General features: G+C 34.2%; 1 protein-coding gene across 8 annotated transcripts in view; it reads left to right on the top strand.

Moving 5' to 3' along the window:
* Nucleotides 1–25,079, top strand: part of SETD5 (SET domain containing 5) — a 71,991-nt gene that overhangs the window by 13,420 nt on the left and 33,492 nt on the right. For 4 of the 8 annotated variants that reach the window (XM_051981502.1, XM_051981538.1, XM_051981519.1 and 1 more), the window contains exons 2-9: nucleotides 12,063–12,123; nucleotides 15,979–16,165; nucleotides 21,092–21,284; nucleotides 21,573–21,678; nucleotides 21,984–22,192; nucleotides 22,527–22,585; nucleotides 22,956–23,143; nucleotides 24,060–24,098. In XM_051981502.1, the coding sequence (XP_051837462.1) occupies nucleotides 21,193–21,284; nucleotides 21,573–21,678; nucleotides 21,984–22,192; nucleotides 22,527–22,585; nucleotides 22,956–23,143; nucleotides 24,060–24,098 (693 nt within the window). In that variant the 5' untranslated portion in view covers nucleotides 12,063–12,123; nucleotides 15,979–16,165; nucleotides 21,092–21,192. The remainder of the gene's footprint in view (nucleotides 1–12,062; nucleotides 12,124–15,978; nucleotides 16,166–21,091; nucleotides 21,285–21,572; nucleotides 21,679–21,983; nucleotides 22,193–22,526; nucleotides 22,586–22,955; nucleotides 23,144–24,059; nucleotides 24,099–25,079) is intronic. The other 4 variants (XM_051981524.1, XM_051981532.1, XM_051981556.1 and 1 more) reach the window with 2 other exon arrangements.

Consider the following 25,079-nt stretch of genomic DNA (forward strand, 5'->3'; position numbering starts at 1 on the left):
CCTCTGAATTTGTTCTTTTCTTTCATACCCAGATATGTACCTCTCATATATTTCCAGTTTCCATCTGCTTTGCTATCTACATTGGTAACATACTATATATCATGTGTGTTCACCTATGTGGAGAACCAACCAATCTTTATTAAAGATTAGACATGATCAGTCATGTGTACAAAAATTGACTTTTTTTCTGTTATCATTGAATGTACCTAATGATGTGTGATTCACAGTGGTCTTTCTCAGGATGATGTATCTAAAAGATTAAAGTTTTAGCGTGCTTTTTAAGTCAATATGCTTGTACCCTTGTCTATAGTGATAACAGAGTGATGTCAAAAAGTTTGAAGAGACAAGGAAGCAAATGTGTTCACCAGGAAACATCCTAATTCTATTTTTGAGTATCAGGTGCAGAAAAAAATACTAATGTGTTTTAAAATATTATATATTGATTGCTTTTTGGATACCAAGGTTTGGAATTTTTAAAAATGCAAATCAAGGCACAACCTGCTGAAAAAAGAGATCCTGTATTTCATAGATGAAATTGTCAGGAAGAAGGAAGTATTTCATGAAGAAACAGATTTGAAGATGATGAGTCAGTTTAGTGATTTTAATTAAAATCATGGAAGAAAAAGGAGACAACTGAAGACAAACTTTAGAGTTAATTCAAAGGGGGTTCTTTTTCAGTTTCCAATTATTTGATATCTTATGTTTTTACAATCTTTTTAAATATAGCAAATTTTAAAATAAAATATTTTAATGTTTTGATGATCTGAAACAATCCTAAGAAAATACTGGTATACATAAATGAGAAAATGAAAATTGAGGCAAAACATCTTACAAAATGAGCTATGATACTTGCTGTTGTTTGTAAAAGTGCAAGTTTAAGAATATTTGCAAGAACATATAGACTTGATTTTTAAGGTCCCTTGAAACTCAGAAATTCCATTGCAATTGCTTGCATGCTTGCACGGGAGAGAGGCAGATTAATTACTAAGTATAACTATATTCTGGTTCTTCCTTCTCAACTTAATGAGGCAACTTTGATATTTTAGATTGATTTTGTAAAATGAGAGTCTCTGTAAAGATTCCAACAACCCAAGTTCAGTCTCCTTTTTCATTGAGCAATATGGAAATAACATCAAGAAAATTGGTCCCTCTTAGAAATTTGCCTCTTCAGCTCCACTCTGTGCCTTCCTCTCATAAAATGCCTTTATCTTTAATTAGACTCCCTTTCTACTTTTCCTTTTCTGTTTCAAAGACTGATATGAATTGACTGTTACAAAGGACTTTATTTGTGGAAAGAAAGCCAAAATAAGTCCTTATCTATCTGTCTCTAGATAAGAGTTGTAAAAATAGGCTTATTGGGTAGAAAAAGGAACAACAAACCCACCCTCCCCTTATTCTTCAGCACTTCGTCCTTTTAAAAACCTCTAATGTTGATGAGTCACAAATATTTCCCTCCACCTTTCCCAAATAATTGAGCCAAAAAAAATTAGTATGTAGTGACACCCTAGAACTAATTACTAAACTACCTGGAATAGGTAAGAGTAAAACTACTTATTCCAAGAGTTGTTTGGAATTACTTCATCCAAAGCCATTTTCTCAGTGAAAGGGATATGCAAGACCTGGGAATTTAAGAATTGTTTTCCTATTTAGGGAAAACATAAAGAACACATTAGTAAAATCTAAGCTGAAAACTAATGTCTGGGATATTTTGCTGTTTTACACGCACAGATGTTTAAGACTGCTTGATGAAGTTTTTCCCCAATAGAAAATTTTATAGAAAAATGAAAAAAAAATCAAAAATGGGATATCTCAAAATTGCCAAATGGGCTGAAGTAATCTCATTTTTTAGAAATATAGTGGAAAAAACACTAACTCCTACAATTAAATATTGTTTGCTGCCATTATTAATATGTTTCTAACTTAGTATGTGTAAAAGGTTTTAAACACGTACCGGATTGATGACGCAGGAAGCAAAAGCAACTTATAAATCTCCATATAAGAGATTTAGATGTGAAGTTCCTTCTTTGAGTGGCCTATTTAAGCTTCCAAAGCCACAGATAGTGACAATGGAGTCTTTAGTGATTCTATTTCAGCTTGGAAGGAGGATTTTGGTGAATCTATATGGCTCATATTATTTAACATTGCTATCTGTCACTTGGATAAAAACATGAATAAAATTCTAAGCAAATTTACAAATGTTAGAGAGCTGTGAGGGATCACTGACATTGGATGAAATTCTCCACTGGATACACATTGGGCCTAATCTAACAAGATGAAATTTATGGGGAAGAAATGGAACTCAAGGGTTCCAACAGTCAATTTTGGAAGTTCAAGATAGTTAGAAAGGGAGGTTAGCAATAAATTGTGGAGGGCCTTGAGTGCCAGAGAAATTTGAATTTTACTCAGATCAAAATAATGAGCCATTGCATATTTTTAAGAACAGGATTCACCTGACCAGATCCACGTATAAGAAAAATTATTCTGGCAGCAGTAATAGCAAAATAGTTGTTTAGATTCAGCTTCTAGGCTGGAAGAATTTGATGACAATATAAAACTTCCATCTTATACTGTTTAACAGTATAATAATTTTGGCATAAAAATTATTAGTGTGACTGCTTTTTTTCCCCCTCTACTACTAGCACCATTGAAGGTATATTAAGTGATGATTTTCTATAGGGGATATCTAAACTTGCCATGGACTCATATGCCCTCTAAAGTTGTTCTTTTCTTTCATACCCAAATATTTAAAGCTCATGTATTTCCAGTTTTTTTTTTGACATCTCTCCTAAAGTTGTTGTCCAGTTTAATCACAAGAGTCTGCACAGAGTTCCTGCTCAGACTGAATTGATGGATGTATATTAGTTTCTTATTGAAGGATCTTACTTCGGTATTTTGGTGGTCATTAATGGTCAATCCCTTTGTTGTTTTGTAGAGGTTTATTCCTGGACTTGGGTGTGATTAATAATATAGTAGACTAAAAAGCATTACGAGTTTTAAGGAATAACTAAGTTCAAGAATTTATTTAGAATTGAAGCATACTGTTTTGAATTTCTTTTTCTTGTGGTTTTTCCCTTTTGTTTTGCTTTTTCTTTCATAATATGACTAATATGGAAATATGTTTTAAATGATTGTCTATGTCTAATCAGTGCCTACTATGTGCCACATAATTTTCCAAGCAAGAGGATCAGCAAGCCATGGTCTGGAGACCAGCACCTGTTACTGTATTGACTCTCAAATAACAATTGTTCTTACATTTAAAAATTCAGTTTAACAGTGTAAAAACCATTCTTAACTTATGGACCATCAAAAGGGAGGAAGGGGGGAGAGCAGCAGCTGAATATGGTCCAAATGTTGTAATATGCCAACTTAGCTTATATAAAGAACAGCTATTACTATCAAGGAGTATATATTCTGTTGGGGCAACATGATCACATAAATAAATAGAACATATCTACAAAGCAATTGCCAGATTTGGCAAACTAATTTGTAGATCAGTTTGTTAACAATAAATGTCTTTCCAGAGAAAACAATGAAGAGAGATAAAGTTACCAAATGGGGCTGCCACAGATAGAAATTAGAAAATTAGTGGATAGTGGATAGTGAATGACATATTAGGCTAGGACTTATATTAGGCTAGGAAAAGGATTTTTTAATTCAGAATGTCCTTGATAAATAGGAATATTCAGACATAGAGTTTATAAAATTAATGTATTCTCTGGACAGAAAAAACATAACTGCAAAATAAACTGCTATCCAGACAGAGGCTATAGCACATGGTTGTTTCTGATAGCCTCTTTTTTTTTAACATCATCATTTCCAAATATATCTTTTCTTCACATACCCAGGAAGCTATCCTCTATAATGGGAGAGGGAGGGAAGCAATTTAGCAAAATTAATAAACACATTAACTGTGTCTAACAATATAAGCTATGCTATTCCATAACCACCATCCCTAAGCTCCGCATAGAAGGAAGGAAAATGTTTTCTTATCTCTTTAGCACCAAGGCTGGTTATAATTACACTGGGTTAGGAGTCGGGTTAGGTTTTACATTATTTTAGTCATTGTAAGTAAGGTTTTTTAAATTCTGCTTCCCTTTTAAGTTTATAGAAGTTCCCATATTTCTCTGAATTCCATTTCATCTTTGCTTTTGACAGTAATCTATTGCATTCACATATCATGGTTTATTTTGCCATTCCTCATTTGATGGAAATCTATTTTGAGTTATTTTAACACCAAAAGGACCAGATGCATCAATTGACTCAAAACTTTCATTTTTACTATTGATTGACTATTTCTTCTATCTGTGTAAACACAATGTAAATAAAGATAATTATAAGCAGATATTGTATGTTTTATCTTGAAATAAAAATGCTCATTCTATTTTTATTTTCTTTGCATTGTGAAATCTAAAAAAATTTACTGTGTCAACTTAACCATATTGGTCCTTTAAAGTATTTTTAAAATTCTGGTTCTATTAATGTAAAATGCCAGTTATATACAGAATAAAGGAAGACAATTTATGAGTTAGATTAGGATCAAAGGTTTTATGGAGGAAGTAAGTCATGACCTAGCCTGGAAGAAAATAGAATTGGAATTGGTTAGAGATAAGGATTGAGGAACAAAGGCCAGGAGGAATGTAGTGAAAGATGTGGTTTGGCTAGTTAATAAAAGAACTGTGGTAGCAGGGAGGTTTGGATTTTTCTGATAATCTTTAGAGCTGCCAGAGACTTCCTAAACTCAATTTAGCCTTAGACTAGTGACCTTGGGCAACTCCTTTAGTTCTGTGTGCCTCAGTTTCTTCATCTGTAAAATGAGCTAGAAAAACCCATTCCAGTATCTTTGCCAAGAAAACCCAGAAGAGGACATGAAGAGTCAGACACAATTGAAAAACAACCACTAAACAACAGGTAGTCTTTAGAACTAAGTAGGTTTCAGAAGCAGAATGCAAAATGAATTGGAGAGTCCAGAAACTGGAAAATATTAGGAACTTGGAATAGTAACTTAAGGCCATAGATTTAGAATGAGAAAGGGCCTTCCCTAGTTTGTAGAAAGGATGAAGGGGGAATAATACAGGAGATAGATGGAGGGAAGAATTGACAGGAATTGTGTGATTCTTTATATTCACATGTAAGTTCTTGATTGACTTATGTCTTCAGTGTTCACAAAGCAAAAATTAAAATGTCTGCTAGCAAGTGTGCAGATTTAGTCTGGTTTATCAGAGCAGTAAGTATGGCACAGATTAACTCAACATGCCATCCTTATCCTTCAATAAACAACACCCTGAATATAATAGGAACTTGTATGTGTGTAAAACTGAATTGAAAAATTGAACTGGTAAGAAGTAGAGACAAGCCTTTTATGGAATTTGTTTTTAACGAAGTTGTTTCTTTTTCCTTGTGTAACTGAAGGTGAAATTCCTTTAGGCAGAGCTTTCAGGACAGCACTTACAGTTCCTGTTTGGAATTGAAATTATGAGTTTTGCAGATAATTTACCTACAGTTTTCATCTAAAATCTTTTAAACAGCCAGCTAGATTACAGGAGGAAAACATAATTTGTTCTAAGGTATGTTTTTCTCCCGTTTCACAAAGAAAAAAGTTGGGATTTAGTGTGTACTAGTTTCATTTAAAAGAATGTAGTAAAAGAAAAACAATTCTCCTGGGACAGCTGGAGAGAAGGCTCTTTTGGTTCTAGAATGTTGCTATTGTCTGCTTTCCTTTGCAGACTCCAGCCTGCAGAGATTCAAAATTTTGTTGTATCTAGCTAGATTGTAAGATTATTTTTTCTCTGCCAATACAAGAGAATCAGGATTGATTGAAAGAATAATAGAGGGATCATTAGAAATTATAAAGTAGAGATGATTTTGAAATTATTTTGAAGTTGAATATTGAAAGACAAGCAAGAGCAATGCTTTAGGTATTCTAGAAATAGAAGACATAGTAAACTCACTTGTCATCTTCAAGACTTAGAGGGAAAATTAATTTTCTTCAAAGCGTTAAAACATTAATTGCTCAATGTGTCACATGTTGGTAAATTTTGAATTCCTTTTCTGCACCTACAGTAAGATCCTTAGTTTAGATGAGGTAGAATCTCTTTCGTTACATTATTGGTTTGTGCTTAGTATTGTTTATGTTATAAATTGTCTCTTAACTTAACTCAATTCCCAGTAAAATCTTTTCAGGGTTTAAGAAAGCAGTCTTTGCTATATTGTTGGTAACATATGTATTTCCTCAAAATTTAACTTCAGAGTATTAAAGAATGGTTTTAGTTGTGTTGTTGCAGGAGGGGAAATGGCCCCAATTTTGCACTATTTTTATATGTATTTATATGCACATTTTATTATATTTAAAAACCCTCTTAGAATAGGAGGGAAATTCCCTTTAATATGTCAAGGACTTGTTCTTTATTCTTTAACACATAGCATTGTAAACACTGAAGGTGGTGGTTTTTAAAAATGTTGACTAAATGAAGAAAAGAAATAAATATATTGCTTGTGGGATAGTAACTTGAGCAGGTTGGGGCATTTTTTAAATGAAGTTTTACTTGAAGTTGGAACAGTAGCTCTTAAAAAAAAAAAATAAAGCAATGTGCTTGAAAATCTAGTTGGTTTCTTTTCAGATTTTACAAGTGTTCATCTTTTAAGTCCCTTGGAATCTACTTCTGTGGGACAAAATGACAGGAAGAAAATGAGCTTTGGGGCAACTAGAAGTGAGAAAACAGTAGGGGTTTTGTTAGCTGCATGGTTGCATATATAGTTACCTATATACTGGGCCTTATTTGAGCAGGAAGATTAGAAGCCTAAGTAGAAAGATTATTGTAGTTTTGTTAAACATATAAATGTTATATAAATAAAATATATAATAATATTATATATGTAAATATATATTACCTCAAGATTGTCACCTGATTATAATGTTAACCAAAATTACTCATTTCCAAACATTCAGGGTTCAGAGATAATGAATAGTTTGTCTTATGGAGTAACATACTTATTTTTCAAAGGTTTTTAAATAAAATTATTTTCCTCTTCCTGTCAACATTATTTAGGGATTTTTCTAATCCACATTGTAAATTACGTATGACTTTTAAAAATTTATCCTGTTTTAACGTTGGTTTGCTTCTGACAAAAACCTTTCTCTGGAAAGGTGATAACTCTCAGCCAAAATTAGACCCTTAAAAAAAAAAAAAAAGTTGAAATTAATCGCAACTATTCCTAGACAGTTTAGAAGTTTGTTTGGGGGAGTTTTGTTGTTGTTGTTGTTTTCATTTTACTAAACTTATTTTGTCAAATTTGGGTAAGTGGAAAAGAAATGAGATGCAGGAAAGGGATTAGAAAGAGGTAACTTGGGTGGAATGGGTGGAAGAGGTATGAGCATAACTTCCAAACTATAACTACAAGTCACTTAAATTTACTTTATTCTTTCCACTTAGCTCATTTTGACACTAGAAGGACTGAGCACACAAATTGGCATAAAAATTTTATTATGACTTTATTTAAAAATAAAATCTGTTTGTTTTATGAATTAAAGAATAAATAAATCACTGCCTGTCACATAGTTTGATACATCAAGGTGTCTGGTATTCTAATCCTTTTAGTATTTAATCTCTCTTTTTCTCATCAGTAAGAACTGAGCTTTAATTTCATATTATTTTACATAGTCCAAGGCAACCCTCTGCAATTTCTAAGCTATCAACAAACTACCTGCACTATTTCTGCCTTCCTTGCACAGCACCTTCTATCTTCTGACCCTTGCTTCTGTATTTTTTTCACATTAATATCTGCTTTTTGAGATCTTTCTTGTTGGTATTCTTTGCTTAGCTTAAGGCCTAAACTCATTTCATTTTATTGATTTCATTTCTACCCGTACTTACTTTCCCTTCAAACTTTAGCTCCATTCTGACTCACCTCATCTTAAGCTTGTTAACTAAACTTTTCCTGGTTTCAGGTAATATTTGAAGTCGCTTTCATTTTCTGTAACCCATCTCCTCTATTCTTTTACCCTTTGTTTCTTAAAAAATTACCATGTTTTCCTAAAATAAGCTTCTATTATCTAGCACCTAGTTTACCTTCTTTCTTTGTAATTGCTTGATCTTCTCATATCCTTCTCATCCTCTGTACCTCTTTTCACTATCATCTCAAAGACTAATAAAAAATTCAGAGTGTGAATGAAAGGTAGTAAAAAACAGTTGTATAGTCATTTGGCAGATGATAAGGAGAGACCTGTTCCTTTCTTGACCACTGCTTAAAGGACTAAGAGCCATCTAAATCCTATTTATCCTTAATAATACTAGTCTTCCTACAATAGCAAAAGCATGGCAGTATTCCAAGAATACTGTCTGAACATAGCTAATACCTTCTGGGAGCTTCTCACTTTAGAATTGGATTTATGTGAAAACAGAACTAAAACTTTCTAGCTCAGACTGATTCTATAAAAGCAGGAGATACAAAGTACAGTACTAGTTGTTGAAAAGTAAGAGAGAATTTAAAACAAACCCTATGCCCATAGAATTTTTTAGGAAATAAGAAAACTAAGAGTTTCATTAAAAATTATATGTTTATGAGGTATCTACTATGTGCCAGGCAGAGAAAAAATTGAAACTGCTATCAAGATTATATCTTGTGGTGAAGGGAACAACATGTGAATGGAAAATTAAATAAAAATGCAGGGTGTCCTAAAAAGTTTAATAAGATTCCTAAGTTTTCTTGGTATACTTTGCATATACAAAGTAATTTCTAGGTGGAGGAGCCCTACAAAGGCTATGGGCAGGGACAAATATTCCTGTAATAGGTGGCACTTGAGCCAAAATTGGAGAACTAGGGATTCTACAAGATAATTATAATGCATAGTATATGAATGAACAAGAAAAATGCAAAACAGTGCTGTTAAGTTTTTTGGAAGTTGTAACCAAAAGTGAATGCTTCATGGAAGAGAGGTTGCATTTAAGTTGGATATTTAAGGCTAAGTAAAAAGTCAGCAAGTTACAATTTCAGGAATAAAGAATTTTCTGGCACAGAATTCAGAAAATAAAGCTTGTTCCAGGGCCAGAGAGTAAGCTAGAGTATAGAGTACATTTAGAGAATAGAAAAGAGAGGTTATTACAAATTGTGACGAATCTTGAATGCCAGGCAACATTAAAAAAAAAAAAAAATGGATTTAAAACTAGAGATAAGTGTATATAGTACTAGCTATATGTACAAGTATCTTTATACTTTTAATATATTTTTAACTATCAGTGATTTGAAAATCATGAGGGTAGAATAATCACATATTTTTTGTGTAATATTTCCCTTACCCACATAAGCTCATTATGCCTTACATAATCGATCAAAAAGAGGGAAAGTGAATAGTAAGATCTTCGCTCTAAAAATTCTGGTTAAATGAGTTAACCAGAATGTCCCGTTTTATTTTCAAGCCTTACTGAAATGCACTCTTTCTGTCTTATTAAGAGGACTATAATTATTTTAGTAATTTTTTCTTAATTCTGTGGCATTCCAGTTTATTTTCAAAATCAGATGTCATTCATTTTTTTAAAGTATAAAGGGATGGAGATTGGGCTAAATGTATACTTACCTCCAAGGTGAATAATTTGAGATTATTTAATTTGACCTTGAGATGTTAGAAGTCAATCTTGTGTTTCATTTCAAAGGATCCCATAATACCAAAAAAGGGGAGGGGAGGGCAACTACTTCCTCCCTCCTCCACTCTTTAATAGGAGTGAGGGAAGGTAAGTGAAAGTGAGAGAATAAATAACTTTACTCAGTTCTATCTTCATAAAAGTAAAAATGCCCTCTTTAGTTAGTTTTTCTTATTTTAAAAGAGAATAAATCAAGGTCTGTAAGGTTCCCATATTTTAAGAAAAAAGATTTATAAGAGTTTCAGAAATATTCTTGGATGATATTTTGGGATAGATAAAAAGGGAGGGTATGAAGCAGTGACCCAGAGCTTATGTCTGTGTCTGAATGCATGTGCACAGCTATGCAAGCTAATTTTGCTGTTTCTTAAAGGAGAGTGGAGTTGATAGATATTTGGAGTTTTGGGGGCATATTATTACATTTTGAAGTGATTTATGGAGAAAGTTGATCAGAGATAGCTCCTTAGCTGAGTTGCTGTCTGCATAGGCTGTTAACAATTGTTTCTCTGGCAGCAGATCTTGTTCATCAGGATTGCATCATCTCTGGGAGAATGGCCAAGGTCCGCAGCCCCGGTACAAAGACAGTCTGAAGCAGATGAGGCCTGTTCTTTTTCTGAAGCGGCTCTCCTCTTCCTGCCAGTCCTCTTCACAGCATTACTGAAGCACAGTTGTTCTGAATTTCTTTCATTGGATTGGCTCTTCACTGGACTCTGTCTCCCAGCTGCTTCCGGCTCACCTGGCTGATGCAATTTCTTTCTCTGAAATCTCTGTTGGAATTGCTCTTATAACACTTTATATTTGTTTTCTCTGGGAGTGGCCAGAAAGATCATGAGTTTTGTACATTGAGTAAGTCATGTCAGAATGACAGTAGCAGAGGCTATTAACCAATAAGGAAGAATCCTGTTATAAAAGACAGGGGCAACTATCAACATATTCTGGCCTGTTATTTATAACTGCCTCCCTCAGTATGATGACTCCTCGAGAGTGCTCAGTCCTAAGAGATGTGCTGGTTCTGCAATCGGATCAGACAACTGCCTGTGGCTCCATGTGGATTCTGATGGATTCTTCTGGGAATAGTGATGCTGATGAGAAGTTCAGCTTCTGCTGCAGTCATGTTACCTTTCCTATATACACATACACTCCCTTTCTATCTCCTTTTCTCTGTTCTATATTCTTTTTATTGCTTATCACACATAAAGGATACTGTTCCTCTGGTAAATTTTCATTTTTCTCCTTTCAGTACATTATATCTCCTCTTGCACCAACTCTATATAACCATCAAAATAAATGTTTTAGTCTTGTATTTTGAGATTTTGACCCCCTTCTGGTTGAACTGTTAATGCTTCTTCCTGTATTTTGTTTTTTGCCTATTCAAAAAAAATTTTGGCATTTCTGGGGATACTTAAGTTTTTGGTCTTCTCATTATATCCTCTAGGCAATAGTTATTTTTAAAGTATAATGCGTCTGCCTGATTTTAAGATTAGGAAATCTGTAAGCTAGAAATAAAAATCTAGTTTATCTGCAGTGCATGATCATTGAAATCTGGTAAACACCTTTTTAATACTGTATTGAAGCTCAGGTATTATTGTGATGATTCTGGTAGCATTAAATTTATTTGGTAGATTAATGTGGAGAAATACTGTTGTTTAGAAGGCTTTGGTTTACTAAAAAGTGAGCCTGTTTTGATTCTGAAAGGAAGCATCAACTATTTTCTCTAAAAGCCCAAGTCACCTGCTTTTCTTTCTTTCATTCTTTTTTCTTTTTTTTTTTTTTCTTTTGGTAGATGCCTTATTTTGACCCTGATTCCAGTACCAAGACAGCAACAAACTCATCCTAAGTTTCAAGGGACTTCTCCATGACAGGGGGTCTGCCTTCTGTCACTCTCCCTTCTGCAGTTAGGCAAGATAAAATATGGTAGAGGGAGCTGGGGGTGGGCAGATGTGCTAATAATAGTTGATATCCTTTTGTCAGCTCTGAGTGATTTGATCAAAGAAAAGTGGTTGGGTTTTAGAAAAGGGTATTAGGCAAAGGAAACTTTGTAGGATATGATAAATAAAAGGAAAGATAACCTGGGAAATGTAGATGATACTAAGGATTCAAACTTAAAGAGAACTAATGTACTAGTCAGTGACAGGGTATAGCAGTTGATCTCTTATTTTAGAATTAAGACCATTTCTTTCCTTTTTTCTTCTTTTGTGTCAGACTTCATTTAGGAGTATCACACTGAAGAATTTAAAAGAAAGTTGTAGCACTACATTTTGGGCATAAGGGTAAATAGAGCATTAGTGGGTCTGGAATGGAGGGCCAGAAGGAGTTAAACAATTCTATAATAAAACTATTATTTCTTGGAAAGAACTGTCTTGGTTCAGTATTATGTCCACCAGTGGCATTCCTTTCAATACTAATTATTTGTCTGTCAACTTTTTCCAGATCTTCAGAGGACACTGGCAAAGAGATTATTGGAACTTCACATCTGCTGGTCAATATAAAGGTGACTGAGCCAAATAAAATCCCTTGGCTGGTTTTCCTTTTTCCCGTCCTTTAAATTGACATATTGCTACTTAGCAGATGCCTTTTCAGTGACCTCAGTGAAATCTCCTGTGTAACTGATTAGGAGAATGCATTATATAGTTGTTCCTGTCCTTCTCTCCAAAGTATCTCTAAAATGTTTGAAATGCAGTTTCTAGAAATTGAGTTTAGTATTCCATACTGGGAATCTCTCGTTTGATTACAAAAGCTCAAGTAATTATAATGCCTGATTTTGAAAATAAAGATGGGCTATTAATGACCTAAAAGTTTTTCTATATTATATCTTATAGAGCACAAGCATCCCTTTCTATATGGGGCCTTCCCTGATTCCCTTATTTGCTAGTGTTTCTCCCAACCCACCAAAATTACCTTGCATTTAGTATACATTTTGTATTTATTTTCTATTATGCATGTTTCTCCTATAGAACATTACTTCTTGGGTAACAGGAACTATTGGGTTTTTTGTCTTTTTTTCCCCAGCAGCTGGCATAGTACTTTTTAACTATATGGGGACTTAACTGCTTGCTGATTGATTGAGGGCAAGATCAGAGGACATAGAAATTTCTTAGCTGCAAAGGAGTACAAGATTTGAGTTTAGACATCCCAGTCCTTCATCTCATTCACAAGGGGAGACTATAATTTAGAAGGAGAAAGGCTCAGCTGATCTGTTATGGTTCACTTGTTTTGGGAATGTGAGTCATATGATTGTGGACAATTTTAAGTATTTAAAATTAAGAACATTTGGCTGCTGTTATTCTTTTTTATTCAGTCAAGATGATCTTTTTTTTTTTTTTTTTTTTTTTGAGGCAATAGTACAAAAAATGCTTTACTGAATGAAGTTACAGCATGAAAAGAACAATTATTCATACATACTTTGTGCTATTTCCTCATTTATTTTACCTGGCATTCTTTATGCTGACACTAACCCTTACCTTCATCTTCTTCAATCTTGATTGTTAATAAGCCAATCTTCAGAAAATCTCTCCCCTCCTCCCCCCCCCCAAAAAGCAATAACAGTTCAAATTTACCAGACTGTATTTGACCCAGAATCTTAGATTACTCTTTTTGACATGTAGAAGCATAGTTGAATGAAAGAAAAGATGTTTAATGAGTTGATTGGTTTTTCTTTCACTGCAATTATAGTACTCTTAAATTTGCTGTGCTGATCAAGGGTGGTATGGTCACAATCAACCTTTCTTCTGTTTGTTTTATCTGTCTTAGGCAGTTTCTCTTTTACTTTGACTCAATTAATTTGACTCGAGCTTAAAAGTAGAGTAAAAAAAAAATCTACCCTCTCCAACATCCAGCTATTCCTCTGTTATTGGAGAATGCCTGCTGTGTTTGTTGTGGGAAATTCTATAGAAATGTCTAATATTTGGTGAAATTTGGAGTGAGAGGGGGCAGAAACTATGTGAGGTCAGTTTGGAAATGATGGTAGGGAAAAGGCAGATAATTAAGGTTAAAGTAAACAGTTATTTATAGACAAGTTTATTAACTCTACAAGCAAATTAAACCCATCAACAAACCTGTCCTTCCTACTAATGAACTGTGAGGAAGAAAGAGACGATAAAGATAATAATATTTAACAGTTATATACCCTTTTATGGATTATAGAACCCTTTATAATATACCTATGAGGTAGCTAATATAAGTGATAAAGAAAAGTCAAATGGAAGTCTTGCTTCCAAGTATATTGATATTTCCAATCTGCTTCTTTGATCTCTAACCTTTCAATCCTCGTTTTTTGGTTTGATGCTTTAAATTTTTGCTTTTGAGTTGAACATAGTGGACCCAGTGGCATAGCCCAAACTAATCCCAAATTGCCAGAAATTCAGGGAAATTAAGTAGAATATTTTTATTCCAAACTGGATAGATCTGTTTTGTGCCCTGTGCCTAGAGTAGCTTGTTGTTCATAGTAACTTTGGAATTCTGAAGTAATAATCAAAGGCAGTAATATTTTTCCTTAGTTTCTTAATATGGAAGTTATTGAAATATTTGAAAGATCCAACATGACATAATTCTTTGTATGAATAATCCTTCCACTAAGCGCACAATCCTGCCATTTCTTAAAGACCAATTTATGAGCATTTATTCCTCCTTTTTTTCTTTTCCCCCTCAAAACCATGATATTGGAACCAACTTTTTGATGGTGAGCAAGTCTTGACTAAACTGACACACTTTGCTCAGAAAACAGACACACAGCATTATTGGACCAATAGTTGAAACCTTTTTTGATTGGTAGAACTTGCCAAAACTGTTATACTGGCATGACTTTTGAGAATCCTGACCTTCCTCCATTCCAGAATGAGGTATTCTCAGAATGGGACTTTAGTTAAATGTTTAGATTTTCAGAAAATTTGGCTTAGCTTGAAATGAAGACATATTCCCTCTTCATTCTTTCTAGACTGGTCTTGTTCAGTCCCATTTGTTTATGTATTTTAAGTTATAATAATATAAATCGTCTGCAATCCTAAATACGGTTTTAATTTCTTTCCTTTTTTTGTTTTGTTTATCTACTGAGTTGATTTAATAGATATATAGTTGATTTCTTAATTTGTCTTCTTTTGGTCATTGGTTATTTGACATTTCAGTGGGCTGTATCACAAACAAGAATTCTAAGATTTTATAGTTGAAAGGGACCTTAAAATATAATTGTCTTACCCAATTTCTTCATTTTTCGGTTGAAAAAACTAAGGCCTAAAAGCAATGGTAGATCTAAAATTCATAAACTAAGCTAAAAACTCCATTTCCTCACTTCCAGTCCAGGGCTTTTCTCATATATAATATTGCATGGATGCAATATTTTTGCATGGATTCCTTTTCTCTACATCTTTTTGTCTTATTATGAACCTTTGATCTTATTCACCTTGAACATGCAAAGTACTTTTTATATTCTGAGAAACGTTTGTTTTTATACCTAATCAGTATTTTTCATAGTCACTATCAAGTACATTTTATTCCCCTTTTTAATCTTTTAATCTCCTTTTGGTTCATGGTTCATATCATGCCCTTCCTTTTACTTCAGCAGTTTAATAGTTGCTAGATCCCATTAGTTTATGGAAGTCAATGTATAGCCATTCTCCATTTCTTCTTTATCTTAATGTGTATTGAATGCCTTTTCATTTTGAATTTGCTATTTTTCTTTATCATAAAAAGTGCCATTTTGTGATCTACGTATTTTTATTCAAATCTGGCAGTTTTGGCTAGCCAAAAGACCTAGCATTTGAATCATTAATTCTCTGCCCTTTCAAGGATTCATTAAAATAGAATTGTTCAGAATATGGAAGTCTGTGAGAAACAAAATCATAGGAAACAACAGCTGTTTCCAATCAGATTCAAACTATAAGTAGATTGGTGTGTATTAATTAACACTGAGGAAAAATTACATTATTGTTATTAGCAAAAACTGAATTTAATTATTGCTGAGGAGAAAAGTTTAATGAAGACAATAAGCTATTAAGGAGTTAAGTGAAGTTGTGAGATTCTTCTAGCAATCACAAAAGACTACTTATAAAAACTGTAAGTTAGGCCCTGAGGGCTAGTGGATAGCTGTGGAGGATGGAAAGTGACTAGAAAATCAGCTTGGGGAGCAAAATTAGCAGTTGAATAGCACTCTTGAGTGAAAGTCTTAAGAATAAAAGAAAGGTTCTTAATGGTTAGGTACACACTTTAAACATTTACAGAGCCCCTAGAAATCTCTCATTTTAAAAATAGGGAAGGACTGGAGAAGTAGGCCACAGTTGGATTTTTTTTTTTTTTTTTAAGTATGCTGCTTTTAAAATGAAATATTCATGAAATGCCCTGCCTTCTGTCCCAGGATTCCTCATGTCCCTGACATGTTGGTTGAGGCTCTGCGGCTCACCCCCGCTCTCAGAGTGGCCAGTCTCCATTAATTGGACCCCGTGATTTCCATCTACTGCTGTGTTGGACGTCATGAGCATTGCAGTTCCTCTGGGAGTCACCACACCAGATACATCCTACTCAGATATGGCTGCTGGTTCAGAGTAAGTGCTACTTCCCCATTTTTTGGAAATTAGGAGGGTACTTGAAAAGCTTAGATTTTTAGGAGAATCTCATAACTAAAATCTAGGATTTTTTAAAGTAAGTCTACTTCATTGCAATTGTGAATGTCAATAAGGGCAAAAGGGAAAGGCAGTTAGAAAGGAGAGAAAATAAGCCATTTTTCCTGAACTCTAGGAGTGGTAGCTAGGTAAATAATTAACAGGATCATATTCACAAAAGAATGATTACATTCTGGTTTCTTTTTGGTATAGGTAAGAATAAAGCAGATACGCCACCCTGCCTTTTAGAAGTTATTGATTATTTAATTCTCTTCTGGTTGGGGGTAAACTGCTTTCCTTTTTCTGATTTATCTTTAAAACTTCAAACCTATGTACTTCCCCCGTTACCATAGGGTAAAGGGACTGACCCAAATGAGACTCTATGGCAGGTTACTTGCAACTTCTAACATCTGGGAAAGAAAACAGGACAGCCATATCATCTATTTGTTCTTTATAACCATCTCCTGGAAAGAGGACCTTCAAAATCAGTGGTACCAAACTTTTTTTCAGCTGTGAGCCACTTTAGGAATTCACAGAGTTTGTCGAAAACCAAAAGCCCAGTCCCTAAAATAGACTGTCAATCCATGAAGAATTTAATTGCCAAATGAATATGAAGGTAGGCCTTCATTACACAACTTTCTATATTATAAATCCATGCACTTTTCCTCTTATATTCTTCTTTTGCCCCTCTGCTTCTTGAATTACTCCAGGTCCCCTCTTTTCTTTTTTCTCTACCCTTAATCCAATCCTACTTTTAGAAAGAAAGAGGAAATTCTCTTCATTTCTAGACAAAGCAGCACTCTAACTACTAGTTTCTGAAAGTCCACTGAAAAACTCAAGGACTGAAGGATTCCTTCATCCTTAAATGAAGATATGCAGATCTGTTTCAAAGCTACTAGGAGTTAGGTTATGGACAGGGGCAATCATAGTTGTTTGGAGTATATTCAAATTTTAGGCTGTCCAATAGCTGCTTCTCTTCCATTTCCTCTGGGTCTTTCCCCTTTACTGTAATTCTCTGAGCAGCTAATGGTAGGGTTGGTGTTTTTTTGTTTTTTGTTTTTTTCTTAGAGCTAAGAACATTTCTTACATATTAAACTTCTATATTACCTTCTGGTTCAGTCCAGCTACATAACAATTCCATTGGTGACATACTTAAAAGAAAGTTCCCCAAGCCTATAAGTTTGCCTTGGCTTTGAAGAAAAAATTAATTTGGGGGCTACTTCTGTGTATATATATATATATACATATATAAAAAAGAATGTAATTGCATTTGGGGGGGAGGGTAAAGTTTCCTTTTCAAACATAGAAGGATTTATTTATTTATTCCTTGTGTCAAGATTTCCAATTTCAGGAGGCTTTTACCCCTGTGACAATCTGGGATGGAATTTAAAAACATCTTTCTATTTTGGCCCACTAACTACATAAACTACACTGATGGAAAATGTATGGTCTATATATTTGCCTAGCAAATAATTAACCTCTGACCAGCTACAGTTTAAATCTAAGATCTATAACTGAGGTCTTAAGCATTTGTGAGGAACTTCAACTAAGAATGCTAAACCCATGCTATTTGAATTTGTAAAGCCAGAGGAGTTAAAGGCACATTTAAGTCTATTTATTTAGTTCACTGCCATTATTCCTATGGAATCAGTTGCAGACCACAACCGCTAGTTTACTTCTGAGGTGAAACCCAGTCTATAAGTTTTTTTTTTAACTTGTCAGCCAGTATCCATGCTTTTGTCAACATATTACTATATCTGAGGGTCATAAACAACAGTGCTTACTAACATTTACTTCTTTGAGGCTCTCATTGTATCTCAATTTTGAAAACCCTGTGAAAATAAACAAGGAAATTAGGTAACATTTATATAGTGCCTTACACATACTAGGTACTTAAAAATATTTCTTGAATTTATGTGAAATTAAAATATCATGATAGCTGGTTATTGTCAAGACATTTGGAAAGAAGCCTGCCTGACTACTATATCCTAAAGAATCCACAAGTCCCTTGTTAATATTTTGGTCTTAGTAAATGGGGTAACCAACCTGGAATTGAGGCAGGATATGGATTAAAGTGCTTCCATTATCCAAACTTCTTGGATGAATTGAAACCTAACTTTTTATAACCTCCTGATAGAATTGTTACTATGGTAACAACTAATCACAAACTATTCTGTTCGATTTTCTTTACAGAATAAGTGGAAAATTTGTCTCAACCAAATACACATGTTGTTAATGAACAATTTGCTAAATTCATATTTATTAAGTATCATTATACTTAGGACATTTCCTAGTCACTGCCAAAAGTTAAGTCCTATTGTAACTGACAGATTGTACAGAATGAAGTGGGGGGAGGGGGAACCAAAATCTGCCTCCCAGGATTAAAACTTTGACTGCAATAAAGAAGTGATGTTGTGGAAAACTGTCTTGAAACTGGTAGATTCACTGCTGTGGAGGCAGGGTGGTACAGTGCAAAGAACAATGAAATTGGAAAAGAGGAATCAAGCTAAAATACCCTCTGCTGACCCATTAGTGCTCAAGTGACTTTGACCAAGTTATTTAAACCTTTCTGAGCCTCAGCTTCCTCATTTATAAAATGATGAGGGGTTTGGATTATATAACCTCTGAGGTTTCCCTTCCAGCTCTAGATCAATGATCTGATGGATGTAAAGAAAGCTTTCTGGATTTCTGATCTGATCTGTAATAGCCAAAAATTTCAAATGTTCTCAAAAATGTGGCATTAAATAGCAAGGCCCGAGCAGGTGGGTGCATGTTATAAAGCCACTATCTTAGCGAAGGATGATAAAAATGAAGGGTTTTTTTTGGTTTGTTTTTGGTGAGCATGGCTTCCAATTATGGCCTATTGTCATACTTATTTGGATTTGACAGAGGAAAGGCTCAGATTTTTATTTGTGTAAGATTATGCTTAAGGGAATTTTATTTTCTTCTAGATCTTAAGTGACTGGGGAATAAAAATATCTCATTGGCCTAAATTTCTACGTAATTTATATTTTAAAATATGGGTGATAATAAGACCACCTTTTGAGAATTGTCTTGAATCAAAATTGTGGTTGTCTTAATTGTCAGAATAAAATTAGATTATTATACTTGACCAGTTGAAATTGAAGTTGCAAGGTAACTACTTAACCTCAATATTGGGCATGCAGTGGTGATGTATTAGATGTTATGCTATATATTAGAAGCTGATTCCAGTGGGATGGCTTATCAACTCCCACTATGTGCATTTTATTTTTGTCCCCTAGACATATACATGAAGAATTTATGTTCATATTCTCTTTTGGAGATGGGTAAGATGCAACTAATGCAGTTCCATCTCCTTGGATATCTTTTTGTTCTGTCCAGTTTTTCCTTTGCCCTTCCAAAAAAAATCCCATTTTTTGGATAAATAATTGTCATATTTCATTCCATATGTTCAGTGGAGCAAAAATTCCCCACATGAAATAAGGTGTTGCACTATGGAATATTTGTTTATCCAGTAAATTTCATTTATTAACTTTTTAATGACACATACCTTTCTCTGACTATCCATCACAAAAATAAAATTCTGCTTAACTTCTCTTAATTCATGTCTTGCATTTTGGTTTCACCTTAGTTGTTGGGTTTAATACTAATCCCGCTTGTTTCCAGATAGTCTTAGTTAATTACTTCTCATTGAGGGATGTCAAAATCATTCTTTTCCTTAAGACTACTGATCTGCATTATTGGTGTATCTCCCAGCTCCTTGCAGCATACTCAGAAATGAATTGCATGCCCTCACTAACAGAGAATCCTTTCCTATGTCTTAAAGTTCTTTTTCACCCAGAAATTATCCTTTGCTGTTATTAATAAGGTCTCTTCTCACAGTTTCGGAGCATAAAATTGGGTGAGTTGGATATATACCTCATAAATTTATTTTATCCCTCACTTTTTATCTGATGTCTCCTTGCATTGAATTACAGACCTTCCTTCTCAGTCAACAGCTTTTAAGGCTTTCATAGTTTATAATTTTAAAAAGCTATTATATGTGTTATGTCTCTTAAATGGCCAAAAAAGACTTCCAAACTTTTCATTACCACTTTAAGTCAATAGCATACACTACTGTGCAAGTCTAGTTTCCTCTCCCAAAAAATTGTATCTTAAAGTTGAACTATTCTTGCTTTAATGTATTTTGTTTGAATTTTATTACTTCATTGCTCCTCCAGTTAACGTAAGAAATATAAATAGCACACCATTGTTGTGCATAATCATATCAAAATTGCATTCTTTCTTAACCTCTGAATTCCAAAGACCTAATCACATGATGGTTAGGATTTAATATTTTTTTCTTCTATGCAAAAGTGCCTTGAGCGTTAACTGTTACCACCTATGCCTATTCTCTTTCATATATGCTAAAGTAAACTTCTGGTTTTCATTTAATTTCATTTAGAATTAAGTTCTTCCTAAGCTTAAATTGTGACTGTGGTTTTACTATTTGTTACTCATTTGAAACTCTCATGAGTAAGAGGAACTGGTATGTGATTAGGGGTAACATCTTTCAAAAGGCATTTAATAAACAAGAAGTTTTAAAACTGGTTACTAAAATTCCCAAATAACTTTCTTAAAGGAGAGGATGTTATCTTAGTTTCATGGCCAAATTGGGTAATTACCCCCAGACTACCTCAAATTGCAAGCGTAGTATTTTGATTATTGTGAAAATTTTTATAGGCTTACCATGCAGCTGTTAAATAATTTGTACCCTTAGTATGGTTACACTACTGGTGGTTGAGAAATTATTACATTTAAGTATTTTTGGAAGGTGTTTGGGGGTTCTTCAAGATAAGAGGTGCTATAAATATAAGATGCCATTGTTTTTACCTGTACTTTCTTCAGGGTATCCTGTCTTGGTAGTGAATGGAAGAGGGCCTGGCCCCTGGGGCAGTGCAGAAGGCACTTTCATCATCTCACTCACTGCAAATGTCATGTGAGGTTTCATGGAAGTATTAAGAGATCCAATTAAGAAGAATAGTTCTGAGTCTAAACCAGCCCAGAGTGGCTTCTCTAGGGGAAACTCCCCGCTCAGCTGGTACGTTTATGTTTGTCATTAGGGACACCTTGTATCCCAGGTGCCTGCCTTCAGACATCTGCCTGTACTGGCTTCATGTCACACACATCACACAGTTAATAACACTCCCACTATTATTTATAGGCTTGGTTATGTTAATCAGATTACTTTGTTTCACTAAGTTCTTTCTCCTATTCTAGGGGCTGGTGGTTGTGGAAAGAGGAGGGGTTAGAGTGGGAAGTGGAATGTTAATTGATTGGGTAGGTTTAGTTATTATGCTATCATGCCTTGCTTTTCGCCTTTCTGCAGTCCTGAATCTGTGGAAGCTAGTCCAGCAGTTTGCGAGAAGAACGTGTATTCCACTCATAACTATGGGACCACTCAGAGGCATGGGTACCGAGGACTACCTTATGCTGTGAGTATACATTTCTACCACTGTTCATCTACTGGTGTCTTATCCATTTTTTGTGCATTTTGGTTTTCTTGAAATATTTCTTAATAGTATGATGTAGCTGCCCCTCTTGTACTTTTCCTGCAGTTTGTTTCAATTGTATCCCCTTATTTTGTTACTTATTGGCCTTAGCATTTTGTTTTGTCACTTTCTGATTGAAGCAAAATTTGAGGAATACTTATTTATTCTTGATTTTAATATATGTTTTATTTTGATGGGGAGAGGACCAGTGTTTGGAACACTATTGATTCAAAAAATCTTATTTTCAGGATCATAATTATGGAGCCCCTCCTCCTCCGACCCCCCCTGCTTCTCCCCCTGTCCAGACCATCATCCCTCATGCAGAGTTGAATGGCCTCCACTCTCCTGATGAGGAAAATTCTGGAGATAGTGAGAGCTCTGAAGGAGAATCTATTCCTACCTGGTGTCATTGTGGACTTTCTCAGGATGGCTTTCTTCTTAAATGTGACAAGTGCAGGTAAGTGTGTATCCCCCTCTAGATTCAAGCTTGGCTTGCTGGAATTTGAGTTTTCTTATTTTTTGAAGGGGAGTAAACCATCTTTATGTTTGTGATATTCATGGTTCCTTCAAGTTGGCTCATTTTTTTAATATTAGGATGGAACCAATAAAAATAAAGAATGAGAGAGTAATGTTAAAGATGTTGCATCTTCTATGAAAATTTTTAAGTCCTAGAAACATTTGGTACGTGGGAGGAATGGACAAATGTAGTGCATGCACAGACACAGCTACCATATGCACTGTCAGTCCTTCATACTGGAGGAGGAACTACTTTAAGTTTTTTCCCTTTGTAGGGGAATGAGCAGGGGGAAGGTTATTAGACTTCATCGGAGGAAACAGGACAACGTATCAGGTAAGTGTGATGTAGACTAAACATTTTTTTCCTCTAAATATTTGGTGATGTTAAAAATCTGCCTCTGAGAATCGTTCTAGTAAACCATCTTGATTTCTTCAACATCAAGGTTTAGATGTTGAAAATTAAATTCCTCTTTAGGCTACTCCCCTTATTTGGTTCATTGAAGATTTCATGTCTTTATTTTCCCCTCCCTTTATTAACTAGATATGTCGAGGATACTAAAATTTGATGATTTGAATACATTGTTTATTAGATTAGAAATGAAGAGAAAATGTGGGTTACATATTCATCTTTTGAGTATTGGTGAGGTCTAAGAGTTTGGAAATGCTCCTGACAGAGTATTTGAGAACACCTACACATTTTGTAGGTGGGGACAGCAGTGCAACTGAAAGCTGGGATGAAGAGTTATCTCCCTCAACTGTGTTGTACACAGCCACACAACACACACCAACGAGTATCACCTTGACTGTTAACCGGGTCCGAAGAACTAAACCTAAGAAAAGGAAAAAGAGCCCAGAAAAAGGTCGTACAGCACCAAAGACGAAAAAGATTAAGGTATGAAAAAAATAGAGTTGAAGTTTCAGATGATAGAGTAGGTTTTGAACAATTTAATCTAGAAACATGATTAGCTAGTTTTGCCCCAATTGCAGTTTCTTTATTAATTAAACCTGTAGCTCTTATGTAATCCATAACACCTACCTACCAGACTAATGCATTCCCCTTTATGTCTCCTGAATTGAATTTCTCCTCCATGGGTGACTAATAATGAATTTTGCAATAATATTAAAGTGCTTCTCTACATGAAGATTACTTTTCTATACCCCTCACCCACAATATTTTCTTTGGAAATGTGTTATATATATTTATAAAAATTTTCTGTAAGAGCAACTTTGATATTATAAATACTTTGTCTTTTACACTTCATTTAAAGGAATTGGTATTTGTTTTTCAATAGTATCTTATTTTTCCAATTACCATGTAAAGATAATTTTCAACATTCAATTTTGTAAGATTTTTGAGTTCCAAATTTTTTCTCCTTATCTCTAACTCCCTCAAGACAGCAAGCAATCTAAAATAGATTATGCAAGCATTTTAAATATATATTTTTGCATATTGGTCATATTTTGAAAGAAAAATCAGAACAAAAGCAAATGAGGTAGATGGAGAGGTGAAAATAGTAATAAGCATCATAAATTAAAATTTTCCTATATAAGAAAATTATTCTTTCTTCTAGATTTGAGTGAACATAGAACTGTGATACATGTTTGAAAGGACCAGTAGATATTGGTTTCTGATCATATTGACCTGTCTCCTAATGACTCTCTAGGCGGAATGGGATTTTTTTTTTTTTAATTTATATTCGGAAGGGAATAAGCTGGGCAACTTGTTTTCAACTTAATGTTAAGTCTCTCACATAAATGATATTTCGTTCTTGATATAAGTTTTTATTTGTTTCTTCTCTATGCAACAGGCATTTCGAGAAGGATCCCGGAAGTCCTTGCGGATGAAGGTGAGTGGTCGTCGTCTTTGATGATATTAATTGATTATGGGCTTGGCTTGGTTTGTATTTGTGGGGGGGTTTTTTTTTGATTCGTTTTGAGAGGGAGTTGAGGTGTTTTGGTTGTAGAGGAGTTTTTTGGACATTGCTAGTCATGGGTTTTTGGAATTTGTTGTCCATTCATTATCAGATAGATGCCATTTATCCAGCACTTTGATATTGTGTTCCTTTCTTCTGTTGCACATCCCAAAATAACTTTTTCTTGGTCAATATCTAGAACACTTCCGTAGGGAAATTGGCATTTGTTTTTCTGAGGAAGGGGAAAATACCAAACAAAATAAAGCTATTCTTTTCTGTCATTATTGTGGACTTGAATATCAAGAGTAAATGTTTCCCGGTGTGGTTATATAAAAGGTCTTGGCCAGCTCACCCTTAAGGGGAGATATAATCAATTATAGAAAGGTGAACTTCATTTGTAGGAAAGCTATATTGTTGATAGGAATTATTCTTACTTTTTTATAATGCTTATAGCATATTAAATTGGTCTTAAAAGAACCATATAATGCCAGGTTGTATTTCCTTTTTTTAATTCAATAAAAGATGGTCAATTCTGTGTTCAACAGTTTTTTAAGGGAGTTGAATAACAAATTATGTAGTTAAAAGGCATATTGAGAGCAGAATGATTAGTGTAGTTTTCCATAAAGGAAATTTGGATTGTATGTAAGGGAAGTTTTCTACTGATGAAATCTTTCCATTTTAGCAAACATTTTTTAAGTTCCATCTGTATGTAGGGCACTTTGCTGGGTATGAGGAGTCCAAAGGTTTGAAAGAGAAAAAAAAACTAACCTATCTCACAAAGCTTTAAAATTTAATGGGGGCCATGTAGCACACACAACTGGTAGGAGGTTGGAGAGCCCACTTACACTGAAGCAATTTGCAAGTTTTTGTAATTTGATAAGGCATTCTTTTAAGAATTGATTATGTGCTGACCTA

This window comes from Antechinus flavipes, chromosome 1 (assembly GCF_016432865.1).
Source record: "Antechinus flavipes isolate AdamAnt ecotype Samford, QLD, Australia chromosome 1, AdamAnt_v2, whole genome shotgun sequence".
NCBI classification, from domain to species: Eukaryota; Metazoa; Chordata; class Mammalia; order Dasyuromorphia; family Dasyuridae; genus Antechinus; species Antechinus flavipes.